The following is a 20,782-nucleotide window of genomic DNA, read 5'->3' as shown; positions in this document are numbered from 1 at the left end:
GATGAAGAGAGGTTGATTAGTGGGCACAGATTAATACAGTTTGAAGAAATAAGACCTAGTGTTGGATAGATCAGCAGGGTAGCATAGTTATTAATTTACTGTACATTTCAAAACAGCTAAAAGAATAATTTTGATGGTGGCTCAATCCTATAATCCCAACACACTGGGAGGATCAGTTGAAGCCAGGAGTTCAAGAACAGCCTGGGCAACAGTGAGATTTCATCTTTACAAAAAATTAAAAAATTAGCCAGGTGTGGTAGTGCGCACCTGTAATCCCAGCTACTCAGGAGGCTGAGGCAGGAGAATCGCTTGAACCAGGGAGGTGGAGGTTGCAGTGAGCCGAGATCGCGCCACTGCACTCCAGCCTGGGTGACAGAGCAAGACTCCGTCTCAAAAAAAGAAAAAAAGCCAGGCGTTGTGGTGGACGCCCTGTAATCCCAGCTACTTGGGAAGCTAAAGCACGAGAATGGCTTCAACCTGGGAGATGGAGGTTGCAGTGAGCTGGGATCACGCCAGTGCACTCCAGTCTGGGTGGTGCGAGACTCTCAAAACGAAACATCACTCTGGCAGCACTGTAGACGATGAACTGGTAGGGGCAAGACTATCTGGAGACTTGCAATAATATCTCAGGCAAAATATGAGGAAGGCTTAAACTAGGGCAATGAATGAAGGCTGGAGAGAACATGAGTTTGAGGAAGTTTAAGGAGATAGCATTTGCATACTTGGTTGCCATTTGGGTGAAGTGAAAGAAGGAGAAGTGGTCTCGAAAATGTTATGTGGCGTGTTTCGCTTGGAGATAATGAATTCAAAGTGATGCCTGCTGTAACAGGTGTGCACAGTGCTGTAGAGGGTGCTTACAGTTCAGCTTAGGGCTGGTAGGAAGTAACATGTGAGTCCTGAAGTCAGTCGGTCTGGGGGTCATTGTCCTAAACAGAGAAGATAGGAAGGAAATAGGAGCTGAGCTTTTAGAGGTATTCTTTGTGGTTTAATATTATACCCATGGGTCATCCTCAAAAGATGTGCCCGGATTTCCCGGGGACTTTCGGAAACCCCGCTACCTTCCGACCCCGCGGAACGCTCCAAGAGGAAGCGTCGCTAGGCCACCAGAGGGCGCCAGGCGGGCCGCAGCGACCCCAGAGTCGCGTTATGGCCGCGGCGCGGGTACAGCTGCTCCTGTCCGGGCGTCCGGAGTCGGTGAGCTTCGCACGGAGTGTGTGTGGCCTCCTGGGAGCCGGGCCAGGGCTCGGGCCGTGGCCCATTCACTGCGGCTTGAAGCGAGGACGGCTTGTCCTCTCGAGCAGGCCCTTCCCAGGCGCCTCCGCTAGGCTTCCGCTCCAGGTCAGCAGAAAGGGGCCTCAGAGCGGGGGTGGGGGCAGTGAAGGGCCGAAGACGGGGACTGAAATCGGGTGGGAACTGGCGGCGAGGACCCCGCCTCCAACGCGCGGGGTAGCCCCATTTTTGAAAGTCACGCCCACCCAGTGCCGCCCCACTTCTGAAGCCTTAACCCAGCTGGCTTCCTTCTGCCAGCGACCCCTTTCTGCCCTTTTGCGGCCCTGGACGGGCGGCCCAGGGTTCCTGGGGCTGAGCTGCCCACAGATCGAGGTGTGGACCTGGGTGTGGCCGTCATTCTGCAGTCCAGCGACAAGACTGTCTTGCTGACCAGAAGGGCACGCACCCTCAGCGTTTCCCCCAACCTCTGGGTACCCCCGGGTGAGTATTCTGGGGACGAGGCCCCACGTACAGAAATTTGCCCTTTCCCCGCAACAGTGTTTTCCCCAGTCTCAAAAGGATAAAGTGGGCCCCAAAATGTGGCATCTTCATAGCCACAAGTGACTGCAACTCCCTGTGTCCACTGGAGGGGAGAGAAATGTCAACAGTGAGTGGGCGGTCCCTGGTCAAGACCACCACCATTCACCTGTTGGCCCCGCTGTTGTTGCAGGTGGGCACGTGGAACTTGAGGAGGAGGTAACCAGTCAGCTGATCCAACCTGAGCCAAAAGACCCATGCCTAGGACCACCTTGGGTGTGGGCTGAGGGAGGGGCAAGCAGGAGGACTTGGAGGAATCAGGCACTGGCCAATCTGATGTGTCCTCTCTGACTCCCAGCTGCTGGATGGAGGGCTTCGAGAACTTTGGGAAGAGTGTGGACTACACCTGCCCCAGGGCCAGTTCTCTTGGGTCCCTCTGGGTTTATGGGAGGTGAGACAAGGAGCTGGGAGAAGCCCCTTCATATTTAACCAACAGACCTCAACACCTACCCACCAAAGTCCATAGATCAGCCCCTACCTGCCTTGGCTACAAGGGAAACAATAGCACATAAGTGGGCTGGAGTCCCCAAATCCATAACCCTCACCCATGTCCCTGCTGTGTCATCTATACCATCCATGCCCTCAGCTTTTGGCCACCATTTTGTTTCACCCTAAAGCTGTATTAACAAAGTCTCAAAAAGTGACAGAAAGGGCCGGGTGTGGTGGCTCATGCCAATGATCCCAGCACTTTGGGAGGCCGAGGTGGGCAGATCACGTGAGGTCAGAAGTTCGAGACCAGCCTGGACAACATGGCAAAACCGCGTCTCTACTAAAAATACAAAAATTAGCTGGGCGTGGTGGCAGGCACCTGTAATCCCAGCTACTCTGGAGGCTGAGGCTGGAGAATCGCTTGAACCCAAGAGGCAGAGGTTCCAGTGAGCCAAGTGGTGGTGTGCACCACTGCACACCAGCCTGGGTGACAAGAGCGAAACTCCATCTGAAAAAAGAAAAAAAGTGACAGAAAGTTCTCACTTTTGCTGTTTTCTTTTCCTAGTCTGCCTACCCTCCTAGGCTGAGCTGGGGTTTACCCAAGTACCATCACATTGTTCTGTATCTACTCGTGATCTCCCAGGAATCACAGCAGCAGCTGCAGGTAGGGCTGGCAGTGAGGGAAGGAAACAGGGCTCAGGGGAGCCCAAGCAACCTGGTTCTGCCTGTGATTGGAAGCTGGGCGGCAGGGGTGGGGGGAAGGGGGCGGTGGTCAGAGATAACCAAGAATGTGCAATACCCTTTCCCGTTGCACCTGCCTTTCTCCTTGAAAAGTGCAGGTAGGTTTTGATCACGAACAGGCATCCCAGGGAGAGGCAATGACTGAGGGGTCACCATGTCTGACCCCAGGCCCGGATCCAACCAAACCCAAGTGAGGTGAGCACCCTTATGTGGCTGACACCAGATGTAGCTGCTGCAGTGGCTGCCACAGAGGATGGGACAGAGACACCCAGACTTCTCCCCCAGGACCTACCACCCTCTGTCCTGTAAGTAAGAGCTTCTCCCTCAGCCTCTAATACACCAGCATATTCATGTTGAGAAGTACAGCGTCTATCCTCTCCTCAGGATGGAATTTGGTGGTGTGGGGAGATTTAAAGAGAGTGGGTCAGGTGATAATTAAGAAGGTCCATGAGATCTAAGACACTGACCATCAAACCCCAAGGATTCGTGCTCTAACTGGCTAGCATTGAAGGTCTAAGTGTCAGTTCTAACAGAGGGGTAAGTCATTTAACCCTCCTTGAACCTGTTTCCTTTCTGCAAAAGAGATCAACACCCACCACCTCCTGTGGTAGTTGGGAGGATTCGGGGACCTCACATACATGTAAGTTCTTTGTAAGCTACAAGGCACAGCCCCAACAGGAGTTGTCACTATGCAGTGCACTGGAACTAGAAGAGGATGGAAGAGCCCGACCTCTGGTCCTGCCCATGTCCACCCTGCTGCGGATGATCCCAACCATGGCAGAGGGCAAAGAGAGAGTCAGCACTGGAACCAAGTTTGCCCTCAGGCTCTGGCTGCAACATCTGGGCAGGGAAAAGTGAAAAGGGACTGGAGAGCTCCACAGCACTGGGCTGGAATGGTCTGGTTTTACAGGCATGGGGGAAAGGAAGGAAGGACAACCTCTCTGGGAATTCCTCCATGGAACACCCCCACCGTGTAAAAGTGCAGCTCACCTGGACCCAGGGCCAGCAAAGGAAGAATGGAACATGGACCCTCTTCCCCCAAACCAGGGCTCTGGAAAGTGAAGTGTAACATCCCCTCCCTAGCCCATCTCCGTGACACTCACAGAACATTCACAACCTTTATTATGGGTGAGAGCTTCACTACAACTTTAGGAATAAAAAGTAAAATTACAACACAGGTCTCAGGCCTTGGACGAGCCTGAAAAAGAGGACTGGGAAGGAGGGCACAGGGTCCTCCCACCTCCCTGGAAAGGTGCAGAATGAGCCAGGCCTAACCACAGGGCCATGAGCCTCTAGAAGCTTAGGGCAGAATAAGAAACACTGTGAACTTAAATATATAAATAGAGAGAGACCCAAGCAATAGGCCGGGCCTGACTCCCAAACCACTGGGGGATCATGGCTAAGGCCTTACATCCTCCTCTGTCATACTGGAGTAGGAGGCAGGGGAAGTCATCTTTGGAGTATTTTGGTTTTTCTTATTTATGTACAAAAAAATCCACATCCACAATCCAAAATAAAGTTCTCTGTCCATCTCTGAAACTGCCTGTCTCAGTTTTTCCACCTGTCTGTGTGGCCAAAGGGAAGGGAATGGAATGGACATGAAGAGACAATGGATGTGAAGAAATAGAGCCATGGGTTTGGGGGATAAGAAGAGAGAGCATTTGGGGTTCAAGAGAGGTGCCCCTTTCCCAAGAGGCTCTAGACACAGTTGAGGCTGAGGGTTCAGCCCTTCTCCCAGCTCACATCCCATCCCATTTACCTCCCACTGCCTAGGTTAACATACCCAAAGGAATGTGCCACCATCTAAAGAACATTTCCAAAAACAAACCCCAATGTCCTTAAAAAGAGGTTAAATATTAACCCTTTGGGTGCTGGCCTTGTCAGGCAGAGATGAGGCCAAAAGTAGGCATCTGTGAAGGTCTGTCTGGCCCTTGGCCAGAGCCAGCAGAGGGATCAGAGTAGCTGGGGTTGGGACTCCACAGCATACTTGCTCAGTGTTGGGGGACAGTGAAGTTTCCATACTCCAAGGAACTCAGTCCAGGGAAATGATGTCTGACCGACAGCCAGTCAAAGAAGGACCTGAGGGTAGGGGTCCTCCATGCCCCTCCCTCAAGGCTCCCCCAGGGGCCACAATGCTGCTGACACGGCCAGGAGGGGGCGCCGGAGTGGCACTGCGGTGGGAGCTCCCCAACGTGGGGGCCAGTGGGCCCAGAAAGTGAGAAGGGGTCCCTCGGTACTGGAAGAAGTGGCCAAGGGCATCCTGCTCATCTAGTGAGGTGATGACGGAGGGGCCATAGTGCTAGGAATAATCAAGGACATAGTTTAAGATCTCATCCTGACTTCCCCACCTCCCAGTCACTCATCTCAGAAATGCCGTATGGGGGCAATCAACCCCTGTGGATCCCAAGGTATTCTCTGAGAAAAGGGAGAGCCTCTCCCTCTTTCCCCTACTTCCCCACACCCTTCCCCTTTCCCTGCCTTGAGAGCTCCTCCAACTTGCTAGGTTCTTGGCGTTGTGGGTGTCTGAAATGTGTGGAATGTCCGGTTAGGGCAGGCATGGTGCTCTAAGTGCACACGGGGGTGGGGGTGAGTAGGCCGGGGCAGAATAGTAACAGGGGATCTACGAAGGAGGCCTAAGTAGGAATCTCAGGAACTACCAGTGGGGCTGAGGAGGGTAATAAGCTACCTACACCCCACTGCCCTCACAGAAAAGCAGATTTACATCCCCAGAGATCATAAGAGAGGGAGGGGTCCCATCAGTGCCTAAAGGACACTTCAGAGATCTGAGACCTTCTGAAGAAAGAACCACTTACCTGACTCTCTGTCTGAAGAAATGAAAATAAATCTAAACCTGGCAAGAAAAGAAAAATCAAAATCAACCTCCTATCTGACCCCTTTACCACCAAAAGACAAAGCACTTTGGACTGTGGCCCCTTGCAGGAGAAGCAGGAAGCTTTGAGAAGGAACAGGGGTTCTGATGTAGCTCTGGGGAGGGTGTGGCAGTGCAGGGTCCATCTTATGATCCATGTCATACCTTGGATATCGGCTCCCAGTGGGAAGGCAGGTGGGTACTCATGTAGTGGGAGACTGGACAGGAAATCCCCACCCAACGCACCCATGGCAGGGCTCCTTAGCACCGAGGATGGCTGGTGGCCAGACGTCAGGACTCTGTGGGTAGAGAAGAGCTGAGGCAGCCAGCAAACCACAGATGCCCTCACCCAGCTCAGGTCCCCAGGTTCCCTCTCTGTCCCCTCCACATTTCTCTTGCCCCAGGCTTTGTCCAATGATCAGAAAGCATCCCTGACTTCTTCCCCTGTCCTTTTTGCCGTAGATTCAGCCTATTTTCTCATACCCTTTGCTTCCAGGTAGGGCCGGGATGGCAGCTGAGGTGACAGAACAGTGCTTCTTGGTAGGGGGCAGATCCTCCTCATCTGATGAGCTTTCTATTGTCAAGTCAATAACTTCGACCTTCTTCTTATTCTCTGATGGATTTCCCTCCTGGACTGGGCTGTACTGGAGGCCTGCGGATATTACGAAGACTATGTCTCAGAGAAGAGGCCATCCAAGATTTAGCTTAGCTGGGGAACAGGGGGTCACTCACCATCCAGCCCATACCCTGGCGGGGGGCAAACCTCAGATGCCTCCTTCTTGGGTTTCATTGGGCACCAGGATCCATCTTCCATGAATTGGATCTCATCACAATCTGAACAGGAACTAAGAATCTCCATAAATAAACTGGGGGAGGAGAGAGATGAAAATTCATGGGGCTGGGAGATGAGCGGAACAGTAGCCAGAGAGTTCTATAACTCGCCTTCCTGTACCTCAGTTTCCTCATCTGTAAAATAAGGACATTATCCATCCTACTGGACCTCTCTGAGTTGTTGGAATCAAGTAACAGAAGGTATGTAAAAGAGCTTTGCAAACTAAGTAACAGGTTTTAAAATAAATACAATCTGAGGCCGGGTGAAGTGGCTCACGCCTGTAATCCCAGCACTTTGGGCGGTAGAGACAGGTGAATCACTTGAGGCTTGGAGTTTAAGACCAGCCTGGCCAACATGGTGAAACCTCATCTCTACTAAAAATACAAAAATTAGCCAGGTGTGGTGGCACATGCCTATAATCCCAGCTACTTGGGAGGCTGAGGCACGAGAATCGCTTGAACCTGGGAGGCAGAGGTTGCAGTGAGGCTAGATCACACCACTGTTCTCCACCTTGGGCAACAGAGCAAGGCTCTGCCTCAAAAAAAAAAAAAAAAAGGCCGGCGCTGTGGCTCACACCTGTAATCACACTTTCAAAGGTCGAGGCGGGTGGATCACCTGAGGTCAGGAGTTCGAGACCAGCCTGGCCAACATGGTGAAACCTCATCTCTACCAAAAATACAAAATTAGCCGGATGTGGCAGCACATGCCTGTAATCCCAGCTACTTGGGAGGCTGAGGCAGGAGAATTGCTTGAACCCAGAAGGCAGAGGTTGCAGTGAGTCGAGATCATAAGACTGTGCCATACCACTCCAGCCTGGGCCAGGCATGGTAGCTCATGCCTGCAATCCCAGCACTTTGGGAGGCCAAGGTGGGAAGATCACTTGGGGCCAGGAGGTCGAGGCTGCAGTGAGCTATGATTGTGCTACTATACTCCAGTCTGGGCAACAGAACAAGACCCTGTCTCAAAAACAGACAAATAAACAAACACAAAAAAAACCGTCGGGGGGGACTGGGAACAAGAACCATAATGTAGATTCCGAAAAGGGGTTAAGACTAGCAAGATCAAAAGATCAGAACTTCCAGGCCCTCAAAAGAACCTTACTGCAATGCTCAGTGGGAAGTCAGATAGTTGTTATAGGTGATATACTATGACAGTTCAGTACCAGCTCTGCCACTTAACAATGTAACCTTGAGCAAGATTCAATCTCTCTCGGCCTCAGTTTCCTCATGTGTAATGATACTACCTATCTCATAGGGTTATTGTTTTCTTTTTTTTTTTTTTTTCTGGGTGAGTGTCACTAGCCAATCATAGGATTATTTCTTTTTTTGAGACAGGGTCTCAATCTGTTGCCCAGGCTGGGGTGCAGTAATGCAGTCATAGCTCACTACAGCCTCAAACTCCTGGGTTCAAACCTTCCTCCCCACTCAGCCTCCTGAGCAGCTAAGACTACAGTCATGAGCTATTATACCATGCCTGGCTAACTTTCTTAATTTTTTATAGAGAGAGGGTCTTACTCTGTTGCCCAGGCTGGTCTCAGACTCCTAGCCTCAAATGATCTTTCCATGTCGGCCTTCCAGTGTTGGAATTACAGATGTGAGCCACTGCACCCAGTCCATAAGCTTATTGTGAGGTTTCAATGAGATAACTCATTAAAAGTACTCAGCAAGATGCCTTGTATATACTAAGTTCTTAATATTGCCCTCCCACTCCACATACACGCACATACACACACACACACAAATTGGCAAAAGGGATATATAAGGTGAGAACTGGGGTTCATGTGAGGAGAAGTAAGCCATATAAATTAAAAACCCTGAAGGAGGTGGTGGCTAAAAAAGAAATATAGACTGGGTATGGTGTCTCACGCCTGTAATCCCAGCACTTTGGGAGGCCGAGGTGGGCGGATCACCTGAGGTCAGGAGTTCAAGACCAGCCTGCCCAACATGGTGAAACCCTGTCTCTACTAAAGATACAAAAATTAGCCAGGCGTGGTGGCACGGACCTGTAATCCCAGCTACTCAGGAGGCTGAGGCAGGAGAATCGCCTGAACCCAGGAGGCGGAGGTTGCAGTGAGCCAAGATTGCACCACTGCACTCCAGCCTGGGCAACAAAGTAAGACTCCATCTCAAAAAAAAAGAAAAAGAAAAAGAAATAACAAAGAAAAGAGGGTCCTAGCAGATGTCCTAGGTTAAGAGGAAGCAAAATGGCCCTACCCATCAATGATAAGAGATTCATAGGGAGCCTTCTTGTCACACACAGGACATGTCCACGTAGGCTTCTTCTCATTCATCTGGAGATAAAGGGCAGCATCGAAGCTCTGCAGGTGGGCGCAGGTGAGGGCACGACAAGGGACAGTGAGGCGCATCTTCCCTAGCTGAGGAGAAGCAATTTCTCTTGTCAGAGGCTCCAGTCTGGTTTCATCCCAGAAAACTTCACTCCAGTATTCCTAGGAACCCTCATCAAAGTCCACAGGCTAAACCCAACTCCCTTCCCACCCTGTTCCCTTCTCCCCTTTTACCCACCGGGCACATGAGTGACACCCGGAGACTCGTAGTGGCCACCTCACTGTCAGGGTCAGCAGTCAATTTCTCCTTGACTGAAACAAAAGTGAGGCCAGAGCCATGGGGTCAGCAAGGCTGGAGGCAGCCCAGGAGCTGGTAAGGCCAGGAACAGATGGCTCTGGCTGAGAGGGTGCTGGGTGGAGCGTCTTTGGGGGCCAGTGGGACGTCACATGGAGTGGTCTGGGATATGGATGATAAAGGCTGGGTGTGGGGGATTTTCCCATCCCTGAAGATGCTTAAACATAGCTGGGTGACACTCTGGCTATGTTAGAGATGATGTGGAGGAGTTGAAGCATCATGTGAGGGTTAGATTAGAGGATCCCTAAGATTCTTTCCAGTCCAGAGAGCCCATATTCTAGCACAGCTGGAGTTAGGGACTGTGAGGTGCAAAGCAGATACATAAATGGAAATGCAAGGGTGTCACTCACTGCCTGGGAGTGGTCCAACTTCAACTATAAAGACTGGAAGACTGGTCGGGGTAGAGGGGGAGGGATGTGGTTCATGTGAGAAGGAAGTAAGTTGTCAAAAAAGAGGTACGGGTTTAATTATGAAGACTGGAGGGCCAGGAAGACATGGATCCAGATCAGGTGGGGAAGAGAGGAAAGACGTTACTCACTCAGTGCCCGCGAGTGGTCTGGGTTCCGGATTCCCTTTGCTCTAAGTTTTTGTAGAAGGGTTCCTGCAGTCAACTGCCTCACCAGGTACACAGACAAGGAGTAATTCTACTTGGAGGTAGGGGGTAGACAATTAGCCTCTGCTTCTCATACCACCACTGCCCACTTTTGTTCCATGAGGACCAGAGACAGACCCATAAAGAGAAAAGTGCTTCCCCAACCCAGGACACTGGATGGTTCCCCTTCACCCTCAGCAGGCTTTTCCCGGCACCCTGCGTTAGCTGTGCTCACCCGTCCGAACTCAGATGACCAATTGACCACAATGGTGTTGGGAACAGTGGCTGAGAGTCGAGCCAGAGGTGTGATGTTGATGGGGCGGCTGGGCCTCTTGGGCTCAGCCCCATTCTTGGTTGGGGGAAGGTAACCCTGGAGAAGGGAGGGACCAGTCAGTGGAGAAGTGGCTCTGGGAAGGGGCTCTGCTCTTTCAACAAAGGATATCTTGTCTCGGGTTATTCACTCCCTGGAGGGAAGGCCAACTCCCTCACTCACTGACCAAGGGGATGGAGGCCCATTCAGTGGCTCACAAAACTGGAGCACTGTCTCGGGCTGTGTGTGGGGTTCACTCCTGGGGAGAAAAAAGGAACGCACTCACTGAGTCCCTGAGGAGGAGGAATAAGGATGCCTCACCTTTTCCAACTCTCAGCTCTGGGGTCATGACTTATAAGTCTTTCTGGCCAGGTGCGGTGGCTCACGCCTGTAATCCCAGCACTTTAGGAAGCCGAGGTGGGCAGATCACCTAAGGTCAGGAGTTCGAGACCAGCCTGGCTAACATGGTAAAACCCTGTCTCTAATAAAAATACAAAAATTAGCTGGGCAGGGTGGTGGGCACCTGTAATCCCAGCTACTTGGGAGGCTGAGGCAAGAGAATCGCTTGAACTCGGGAGGCAGCGGTTGCAGTGAGCCGAGATCCCGCCACTGCACTCCAGCCTGGGTGACAGAGCAAGGACTCTGTTTCAAAAAAAAAAAAAAAAAAAGAAGTCTTTCTTAAATCTCGGGTTGAACTAATGTCCTCCTCCGAGTTCTGACAGAACCTTTGTTCAGCCCTATCTTAATACTCTTGAGATGATATTGATTCAGTCAGTAAACTGAGCACCTACTATGTACCACGCACTGTGCTAGGCATACCTCTTTCAGAACAGGTTTGTAGTTAATATTTATGAACTGAAACGGTAAGGGATAACTGACAGAAGAAGGGGAGAGCATTTACCGGCAGGGGGCACAGTTTCCCATTGACCTTGACAAAGAGGTTGGGGGGAAAATAATCTTCCTGGGGGCAGCTGGTCTCACAGAGACAGAACCTGGTAAGAGATGAGAAAGGAAGAAAGACTGGGAAGAAATTTCTTTAGCTGAAGCTGGCAGAGAGACAGGGAACCCCAGAAAATCAGTCATAGATGTCTGGAGCCCTCAGCATCCAACAAAAGTCCCAGGGCTGCAGTAGACAGTGGCAGAGCAGGGACATCTTGTAAGGGGATCTGTCATACTCCCACTTCACTCCTACCCCTAATGCGTACCCAGCATAGGGAGGATGAACTCACCTTAGCTGCACCTGTATGGTATAATCACATTTGGCTCCTGGCAGAACCTCTCTGTAACAAGGAGGGAGACGAGATATCAGCATGTAGCCCCCAGAGGGCAGGGGTGAACGCACAGAGAGGCTGAAAGTTAGATGTCCGGAGGATAGAGCAGAGACACACAAAAGAACGAGAGACAAGTAGGCACAAGAGGATGGATAGGGAAAAGCGCAGGGCAGAAGAGAAGAAAGTCAGAAAGCAGAGTCCAGGGGTAACCCCCCAGGGATGAGGGAGGAAGACTGGAAGAGATGTACCTGGATGTAAGAATCTGCTGCACTTGCTGGGGTGTGAGGGCAAAGGTAAAGTGCGCTTCCTCAAACCGCTGGCTAGAAGTGGATGCTGAGGATACAAAGGGGCAGTTATTCCAAGCCCATGCACAGGCAGCCACAGAAATCACCCCCATCCCAGGTCACTGATCCCATAGGACTAAAGCCTAAGAAATGTCTGGGGAACAGGTAGGGAGTCCAGAAGACTAAGGGACCACAAAGAGCCATACCAAGGGTGGTGGGCCGGATGAGCTCCCCGTAGACTTCATAGAAGGGCAATGGTTTCATGGTGACATCAGGGTGCACAGGCTGGGCAAGAGAGGGGTGCATGTCCACCTCACGCTTGGGGCCCAGCAGGGTGCCAGGGGCCAAGAGGGTTGGGGGAATGGGAGCTAGAGGACCAGGGGAGCCTACAGGAGAGGTGCCAGGAGGCAAAGAGAGAAGGGAGAGGTCAGAGGGCCCCAGGGTCTTCCGGGGAAAGCGTCGTCGGTAAAGCTCTTTGATCTTCATCTGGACGCTAGGGGCACAGCTGGACTTCAGGAGGTGCAGGGCCTTGGCCAGGAGCTCGTGCTTCCGCCCACTCTTGTTCCGGCCAGCAAAGCCAAGAAGCACCTGGAGCTCAGACACCCGGAAACTCATCACCATGTGCTGTGGAGAAGAACAGAGAAGCTTGAGAATCCTCCGTTGCACAGGCCTGCCCTGCCAAGACATGGGCTGAGCTACCAGGTGGGCAGTGCCTTTTTCCCTCCAGCACTGATGGGAAAGATGATGCTTCGCAGCTAGTGGATTACTGCCAGGTAGTCAACCTATCCAAAGGGACATCTCAGTCCCACTTTAGCAACCATCAGGTCAGCATCATCACCACCCCCTGCCCACCCCAAGCTTGAGCAACACTGTCTGTCTCCCCAGGCCTGGAAGTGGCCAGAGTGGGGCAGGGAATGGCAGACAGCAAGCCACCCTCAGACACACCTCCAAGTCTACACAGCCTCCCGCCTCCAACCCTGCCTCTAGTCTGGACTCTCCTTTAAGCTGCTTATCTCCTCTCTTGCCCTTTCTCAGACACTCAAACTCATCCCAGCCTCCTGGGAAGAGGATAGGAGACAGGGAGAAGGAGGGAGAGACAAGAGGATTCAAGCCAGACAGCCCCACGGGGAAGAAAGGGGCCAGGTGGCTGGAGGATTGTGCCCTTCAGCCCACCCCTCCAAACCACCTTAATTCCTCAGCTATTTCCCCCAAGCCTCTGAAGCTTCTGTGGGCCGGGGTTTTCAGGTCAGGGTTCAATGCTCATTACTCCCCCAGATCCTTTCTTGGAATCATTAATATAACCGCCCCCTCCCCACAACTTAGTCCTATTTTTCTGGAAGGGAAACAGGACCAAAACTTAGGTTGAGGAGATTAACAGTGATTCACTGAGTCCAAGTATCCTGCCTGTTTACTCTATCTGCCAGGAACCATTATCTGGCGTCTCTCCTACAGAGAGAAAATAATACTCCTGTACAACCTACAGCCCCCCTACACGGGTGGAAGAGGAGCGGGCAGAGCTCTAAACAGAGGCCCTGGGTGGATGAAGGAAAAGCCTCTGAGTCAGGGCACAGAATCGCAAATTTCCTGAAGGTAGCTGGGCCCAGTGGCTAGACCTCCAGACTGCCCAGGACCATAGCTCCATTTCAAAGGGCAGAAGAAAACCAGGAGGCATGGGGATGAACTCGGTGGTTTAAGGTTCTATGAGATGTCCTCAGACGTGGTCACCCTCCAAACTCTGTGTGGCAGAAGGAGGGGAGCGCTCTCCTTAGAGGGAGGACTCCCTTCTGTGAATCTCTAGGAGATCCTGTCATGGGCAGGGCTTGCTAGCCCTACACAATTCTTCTCACAGGAGGCTTTGTCTTGGACCCCTTTTGTGGAATGTGATGAGAAACTTGCTCCTCTTTCTCCCAATCTTTATCTTCTCTGTCCTGTCTTATTTTTTCCATTAGCTTTCCCTATAACTTCCCTCCTTTCTATCTCATAGTTTCACATGCCTCTGCCTCTGCCCAAACATCGCGATTCACTAAGGCAGGACCTTCCTCTGAGCCTCCAGGATGCTTCTGCCCCACCCCTCGAGGTATCAGCCCGCACAGCCCCGCCCCCTGCATCTCAGCCGCCTACTGGTATTTCCCAAAGCTCGGATCCCGAGAGTAGCCCCAAAGACCCTACCCTTTCAGCTGCCTTTCCCCCGGAGCCTCCCCTACATCTGCCCCGCGGTCCCATCCCTGCATCTGCCCCCTACTGTCGCATCTCTTGGCCTCGATCGACTCGCCCCCAGTGCCTCTAGAGCAGCTTTTCCCCCTGGCCCTACCCCAACAACTGCCCCTACTACTAAATCCGACTTCTACCCTTCGTCCCCGCCCCCTGCGCCTCAGCCCCCAACAGCTGCAATTCCCCTCGGCCCCACCCCTACATCTGCCCCGCAGCCCCGCCCCCGGAGCCCCGCCGCAGCCCCTTCCTCGCTCTCAGCCACTTCTTTCCCATCCTCAGCAGCCCGTGCCTGCCACGTCGTCGGCGCCCACCCGAGCCCCGGCACCCAGTCTCGGTCGCTTCCCGGACACGGCGTACCGCCGGAATCAGTCCAGATGGGGATGGGGGAGGGGGCCGGTACCTTTAATTCGCCCAGCTCCGCCATCTTGAGACATCGCAGGCGCCCTAGCCGGAGCCGGAGCTCAGGCCCAGGGACCGGCGCACAACTCTCCACCCCGGCGCCGGCCGCAAATGCCGCCTGCTCCGCCCCGTCCGGCCCCCTATACCTCCCCTTCCCGGCCCCGCCCGCCTGGCTTCGGACTAGCCCCAGCCTGAGCCCCTCCCTCCACAGCGGACCCAGCAGCTACACGTCTGCGGCGGGTTGGCAGGACGCGTAGCCCCGGAGGGAGTTTATGGCCCCCAAGATCGCGGGGTCCCCTAGGGCAACGAAGAGGAGGCGGGTCCGAAGTGCCTGGTGGAGGGGGGCTTTGCCACGGCAGAGTTGGGAGGGGACAAGCTTTTAGAGAGCCAAAGATACTTGAAAGATGGAGGGAAAGTATCGGGAACTGCTAGAGCTCAGAGAAATGGGGGAGGGGGTAGCGAAGTTGGAGCGCAAACCCTCATCTCCATCTCTACATAAGTTTAAGCAACTAAAATCGAGAGGTCTTCCAACTCGGGAAATGGGCGAGCGCTGATCCGTCTTAGGGAAGCCGTGGAGTCGGCATTCAGTTCAAGACAGCTATACTCAATTCACCCTCTCCTCCTCCCCCCAACACCAACTACAATGCAGCTCGTGGTCCGATCGTAGGACTCAAACTCAGCAGCAAAAAAAGTTTGGTGCGGGGAGCGGGACTTACCAGCACAGTTGTGGGAAATGGAGAGAGGGTTCGGGAGGCTCAGAGGGCGGGCTGGAGAGGTGGGGGCATGGGGCTCGGCGCCGCTCCTGCTGTCCGCACGGCAGAAGTTCGGTCCAGCGGCCGGACGCGGCGGCCGCGGCTCCGCCCGGGCCGGAGCTCCGCCCGGCCTAGCGCTCGGGCTGGGGCCGCCCCCTCCACGGGAAGCCCGCCAGGACCGCCGAGAGGGAAGGGGGGCGGAGCTCGGGCGAGAGAGGGAGGGACTCAGAGCCTGGCGCTGGAGCGATTAACTCCTGGTGTGAGTGGATCTGGAGAGATGAGATCCTTGGATCCCATCATTCTCACTACCTCTGTGACCCCTCACGCTTATGTGTGGGATTGGGGTGGTGGCACGCTGCTGCTAAGGCCGTGTGAACCAGGTGTCTGACCGTATAAAGCAGTCTTCCTTGAAATGACAACTGTCTCTCCCTAGGGCAAAGCCTGGGCTACTGAATCCAAAGTGTACCTAACAGTAACTACTCCAGATACCCCTGCACAGTACCTCCACCAGAGCCCCCATACCTTTGGTGTAGCTGAAGATGAATTGAGGGGTTTTCTTGCCAACAAAAGGAATCTTTCTGTCCCTCTCTGAACTACCTACTCACTCTCCTTCCTCCAAAGCCTTGGACCCTCCAGAGGCCCCATCCCAACCAAGCTGATCACTCACATGCAGGCCCAAGATTAAATCTGTTTCTGTTTCCATGGAAATACCTATTTATTTATTTATGTTTGAGACGGAGTCTTACTCTGTCACCCAGGCTGGGGTGCAGTGGCGCAACTTGGCTCACTCTAACCTCCGCCTCCCGGGTTCAAGCAATTCTCCTGCCTCAGCCTCCCGAATAGCTGAGATTACAGGCCTGCGTCACCACGCCCGGCTAATTTTGTACTTATAGTAGAGACAGGGTTTCACCATATTGGTCAGGCTGGTCTCAAACTCCTGACTTCGTCATCCGTCCGCCTTGCCTGGGCCTCCCAAAGTGCTGGGATTACAGGCGTGAGCCGCCATGCCTGGCCCAGAAAATACCAACTTAAGGGAAATGTACCCTTACTACATACTGAGAAACTCACAGCATTTTATAGTTGGCTGCATATTTGTTCAATAAATATTTGAGTGCTTATCAGGGATCATTAGGTGCTGAGGACATAAAAGCCTTGCAGGAGTTCACAGTCTAGCAGCAGGGACAAGACACGTTAAACCTATAATCAGCATACCAAAAAAAGTGCTTTGATAAATAGGAAGAGGCCTTTTATTTAGCTGAAGCCTTCAGTATAATCCTTCTCCTAAGACCCTACCCAGGCCAAAGATTGAAGGTGCCAGCCTACCAATATTCCCAGGCACCTGTTGAACTGGAACTAGGCCCAATGACTTTGTGGTTTTTGTCCCTAGGGAAGATACCACCCTCTCCTAACACTCAGGTTCTTTCCTTGCTGCTTTGCTACTCAAATTGGTGAGCGCTTCAGGCTAAACTTAGACTCAACTAATTCTAAATTCCAGCTGCTCCCCTCCAACACCTGAGTCTTCATCAGGTCCTGAGATCTTTTTTGCTGTTGTTCTGTTTAGTCCTCTAGATCAAAAGTTACTATAGTTTGTATTTCTGAGAATTTTCAGTAGTTGCAGGGTAAGGAAGGTAGGGATGATTATTAAAAAGAGACAAAGCGGGGACCTTTGGGAAGTGATGGATATGTTCATTATCTTGATTGTGTAATGGTTTTACAGGTGTATATACATATGAAAACATCAAATAGTGTACTTCAAATATATGCATTTTACATGGAGAGACATATTGGCATATATCGATTGTACATCAATAAAGCTGTAAATGCTGGGCGCGGTGGCTCACGCCTGTAATCCCAGCACTTTGGGAGGCTGAGGTGGGCGGATCACTTGAGGTCGGGAGTTAGAGACTAGCCTGACCAACATGGAGAAACCCTGTCTCTACTAAAAATACAAAAAAATTAGCTGGGTGTGGTGGCACATGCCTGTAATTTCAGCTACTCAGGAGGCTGAGGCAGGAGAATCCTTTGAACCCAGGAGGCGGAGGTTGCAGTGAGCCGAGATTGCACCACTGCACTCCAGCCTGGTGACAAACCATGACTCCGTCTCTAAATAAATAAATAAGATAAAACTAAACATTTAAGAGAAAACCTCGCCTTGAGTTCTAGTGATTTCATGAAGGAGGAATCTCCTTTAAAAGTTCATTTGGGCCGGGTGCGGTGGCTCACGCCTATAATTCCAGCACTTTGGGAGGCCAAGGCGGGCGGATCACGAGGCTGGGAGATCAAGACCATTTTGGCCAACATGGTGAAACCCTGTCTCTACTAAAATACAATAGGCCGGGCGTGGTGGCACACGCCTGTAATCCCAGCTACTTGGGAGGCTGAGGCAGGGGAATCACTTGAACCCTGGAGGCAGAGGTTGCAGTGAGCTGAGATCGTGTCACTGCACTCCAGCCTGGCAACAGAGCAAGACTCTGTCAAAAAACAACCAACCAAACAAACAAAAAAGTTAATTTGAAGGCCAGGCATGGTGGCTCAGACCTGTAATCCCAACACTTTGGGAAGCCAAGGCAGGCGGATCACTTGAGGTCAGGAGTTCAAGACCAGCCTGGCCAACATGGTGAAACCCCATCTCTACTAAAAATACAAAACTTAGCCAGGCGTGGTGGCGCATGCCTGTAGTCCCAGCTACGTGGGAGGCTAAGGTGGGAGAATCACTTGAACCAGGGAGGCAGAGGTCACAGTAAGCCGAGATCACACCACTGCACACTGCACTCCAGCCTGGGTGACAGAGCAAGAATTCATCTAAAAAAAAAAAAATTAATTAATTTGAGGTTAGCAAAGTTATTGAAAGAGAGAAAAAATAAATTGGAAAAAAGTTAATTTGAGGTTATAAGTTCTAGCATCCCTACAGGATGATGGAACTGGGGCACCTGAATCTTATCCTGCATGCAAGCTCCAAAAGGGTAAGAAAGTTTTCTGTGCTGCCTCTACACTATTCCCAGTGCCTGACAAATAGTAGACTCCTTAAATATCTGTTTAATAAGTTAATGTCACCAAAGGAGGGAAACTGTGAATCAGAAGCAAAGTTCCAGATTGAAGGCATTCAAAAACATAGTCTGAACCCAGTCATGGTCCACCAGGTTTCACCTACTTTCACCCACATACTCCTACATCTGAAGCCTGGGGAATGGGGTGGGGAGATGAAGCAGGAATCATAAGTCGCTACTAACTCCTGTTAGAGAGCCCAGGAGGAATAAAGAGAACATTAGGATTAGAGCTACTTTGGGGAAAAAAATTATGAACTCAAGAAAAATTTTAAGACTAGGGCTATTGAGGTAACAGTTTGTGGAGTTTTAGGAAGGGAGATTGGAAAAACCAGGGGCTAAGGAAGTTTCTACTTCTGTGTTAACATTAACATCACTCACCACTCCCATAGCTCAGCCCATCCTGGGATCAGTTTCCAGGAGCCCCAGAGGAAGCCAAAGGCCTGGCTTCCATTACCAAAGCTGCTTCCTGACTCATTCTTGAGTTTAGCCCAATGATCTCCCCCTTTCTGGACCCTTCTCTCTACAGTTTCTTAATTCTCCCCACCCTACACATCATGTATAACAAGAAATGTAATGGTCCTTTAATATGCGTGGGTAATTGAGAGCAGGAAGGCAAGGAGAGGTTCTGTTCCCCTTAAAAGAAATGACTGAGACCCTTTTGATGATCTTTCTTTGATAGCTGCACCTCTTCTCCCTTTCTCCATCAATCCCTCCTTTTTCCATTTTCCTGGCCTTAAAGCAGTCCCGCGCTTATCCACATAAAACCTCTGCACCTTCTTTAGGATCTGATCCGGATATCTCAGATGCTCTTTTTCACCCTTGGCCAAACTCTGGAGCCGCCTCTGCAGCCCTTATGGAGCCCCCTGTCTTCCATGGCAGCCCCTCCCCACTCTTTTTTCTCAACCCAGCCTCTTTACTGCCAAAACTGCTGCTGTCTGACCCAGTGTAACCCAGCAGAGGGTGGACTGAGAGAAGGAATGGGGAGGGATCAGCGTGTGGGCCACCAAACTGCAATTCCAGATTTTAGAGGAATTCACTGCCTCATTTTCACCTAGCAGCCTGGCTGGTGGAAGGGCAGGAAGGGGAGGAGACCCAGGGGAAATGGCCAAGAGAGAGATATATATATATATTTTTTTTCAGTCTGAGAATGGAATCACAGGCAAAAATGAAACTTGGGTATCCCTTCATCCACTACCCAGGAATCAGACTTTTCATCCCTTTTGTCACCTGGGACACAGAACAGTGACACCATGTGTGTCAAATATAGACGCATTGTTTAACACTTGGTAAAATATTTTAGATAGCATATCTTGAAGAAAATCCAGGTCTCTCAATCTCCCCTTTAAAAAAAAAAATCATGGATTCAGCAGTCCCAAGGCAAAGAAAAAAGATTAGAGTTGTGGCAGATTTGAGAAAGAGGAAAGGAAGAGTGTCAAACCCCATTTTCACTGAGGGCTATTTTTCAAACCGTGGGTCTTCATCCATTAGTGGATGCATTTTGATGGAGTATATTAGCAAAGAATAGAAGAGAAATAGTAAAGTATTATTTGAGGTATGTCTACACAAGATACAAAGTGTATTTCTTGGCCAGATGCAGTGGCTTATACCTGTAATTCCAATACTTAGGGAGGAGGATTACTTGAGGCCAGGAGTTTGAGACTAGCCTGGCCAACATAGGAAAACCCTGTGTCTTCAAAGTACAAAAATTAGTCATGCATGGTGGTGCACGCCTATAATTCCAGCTACTCAGGAGGCTGAGGCATGAGAATAGCTTGAACCCAGGAGGCAGAGGATGCCGTGAACTGAGATCACGCCACTGCACTCCAGCCTGGGCGACAGATTGAGACTCTGTCTCAAAAATTTTTTTTTTATTTCTTACTAGGGATCAAAAAGTTTAAAAGTTGCTGACTTAATAGGGCCATTTGTGAATTTCACTCAAAAACAAATAATTGCCAATGCCAGGCATGGTGGCTCAAGCCTGTAATCCTAGCGTTTTGGGAGGCAGAGGTGGGTGATCACCTGAGATCAGGAGTTCGAGACCAGCTTGGCCAACATGGTGAAACCCCGTCTCTGCTAAAAATACAAAAAAATTAGCTGGGTGTGGTGGCATGCACTTGTAATCCCAGCTACTCAGGAGGCTGAGGCATGAGAATCGCATGAACCCAGGAGGCGGAGGTTGCAGTGAGCTGAGACCATGCTACTGCACTCCAGCCTGGGTGATAGAGTGAGACTCTGCCAAAAAAAAAAAAAAAAAATTGCCAAAGCTGGGAAACAATCAAGATGTCCTTCAGTAGGTGAATGGATAAATAAATTGTGACACATTCAGACAATGGAATATTATTCAGTACTAAAAATAAGTGAGTTATCAAGCCATGGAAAGACATGGAGAAAATTTAAATGTATATTACTAAGTCAAAGAAACCCATCTGAAAAGGATACATACTGTATAATTCCAACTAATCACAACTGGAGATGGGAAAAAGATCAGTGGTTGCCAGGGGTTAGCAGGGATGGGGAGATGAGCAGACAGAGCACAGAGGATTCTTACGGCAGCGAAACTACTCTGTGTGATAATATAGAGGTGACCAGGCACAGTGGCT

General features: G+C 51.1%; 3 protein-coding genes across 6 annotated transcripts in view; 1 reads left to right on the top strand and 2 right to left on the bottom strand.

Annotated features, from left to right (window-relative positions):
• Positions 1–20,782, bottom strand: part of LOC708768 (NBPF member 20) — an 853,661-nt gene that overhangs the window by 401,396 nt on the left and 431,483 nt on the right.
• NUDT17 (nudix hydrolase 17) lies at positions 1,103–4,515 on the top strand. The gene is made up of 8 exons (XM_077950057.1): positions 1,103–1,342; positions 1,528–1,710; positions 1,940–1,965; positions 2,105–2,197; positions 2,801–2,899; positions 3,145–3,281; positions 3,672–3,823; positions 3,935–4,515. Exons 1-8 carry the CDS (start codon positions 1,147–1,149, stop codon positions 4,036–4,038), a joined length of 990 nt encoding a protein of 329 aa, XP_077806183.1. The 5' UTR covers positions 1,103–1,146; the 3' UTR covers positions 4,039–4,515.
• On the bottom strand, positions 4,081–15,325 carry PIAS3 (protein inhibitor of activated STAT 3). Of its 4 annotated transcripts, none has more exons than XM_077949682.1 (15): positions 15,100–15,318; positions 12,164–12,397; positions 11,980–12,058; positions 11,738–11,822; positions 11,448–11,498; positions 11,120–11,210; positions 10,144–10,278; positions 9,855–9,960; positions 9,200–9,273; positions 8,891–9,051; positions 6,578–6,711; positions 6,329–6,497; positions 6,011–6,144; positions 5,790–5,827; positions 4,081–5,275 (listed from the first exon to the last, which is right to left on the bottom strand). In XM_077949682.1, exons 2-15 carry the CDS (start codon positions 12,392–12,394, stop codon positions 5,009–5,011), a joined length of 1,755 nt encoding a protein of 584 aa, XP_077805808.1. In that variant the 5' UTR covers positions 12,395–12,397; positions 15,100–15,318; the 3' UTR covers positions 4,081–5,008. The 4 variants fall into 4 exon arrangements, with proteins under 4 accessions (XP_077805808.1, XP_077805800.1, XP_077805790.1 ...); XM_077949674.1 differs by lacking the exon at positions 15,100–15,318 and adding an exon at positions 14,385–14,425; XM_077949664.1 differs by having other exon boundaries at positions 11,980–12,397; positions 15,100–15,325.

Source organism: Macaca mulatta, chromosome 1 (assembly GCF_049350105.2).
Source record: "Macaca mulatta isolate MMU2019108-1 chromosome 1, T2T-MMU8v2.0, whole genome shotgun sequence".
NCBI lineage: Eukaryota > Metazoa > Chordata > Mammalia > Primates > Cercopithecidae > Macaca > Macaca mulatta.
This window is presented reverse-complemented; position numbering and strand designations above follow the sequence as displayed.

What these genes read in the sequence shown, in the direction of transcription:
- PIAS3 (XM_015150210.3), bottom strand. Translation starts at nt 14,408, where the DNA reads ATGGCGGAGCTGGGCGAATTAAAG. An exon ending in GGAAACTGTGCCCCCTGCCG is followed by an intron (nt 10,279 to 11,119) that starts GTAAATGCTCTC and finishes TCCCTTCTCCAG; the next exon opens with GGTTACCTTCCCCCAACCAA. An exon ending in GCCCTACCTGGAAGCAAAGG is followed by an intron (nt 6,145 to 6,328) that starts GTATGAGAAAAT and finishes CTCTACCCACAG; the next exon opens with AGTCCTGACGTCTGGCCACC.
- NUDT17 (XM_077950057.1), top strand. Translation starts at nt 1,147, where the DNA reads ATGGCCGCGGCGCGGGTACAGCTGCTCCTGTCCGGGCGTCCGGAGTCG. An exon ending in ACGTGGAACTTGAGGAGGAG is followed by an intron (nt 1,966 to 2,104) that starts GTAACCAGTCAG and finishes TCTGACTCCCAG; the next exon opens with CTGCTGGATGGAGGGCTTCG. An exon ending in GACCTACCACCCTCTGTCCT is followed by an intron (nt 3,282 to 3,671) that starts GTAAGTAAGAGC and finishes GTCACTATGCAG; the next exon opens with TGCACTGGAACTAGAAGAGG.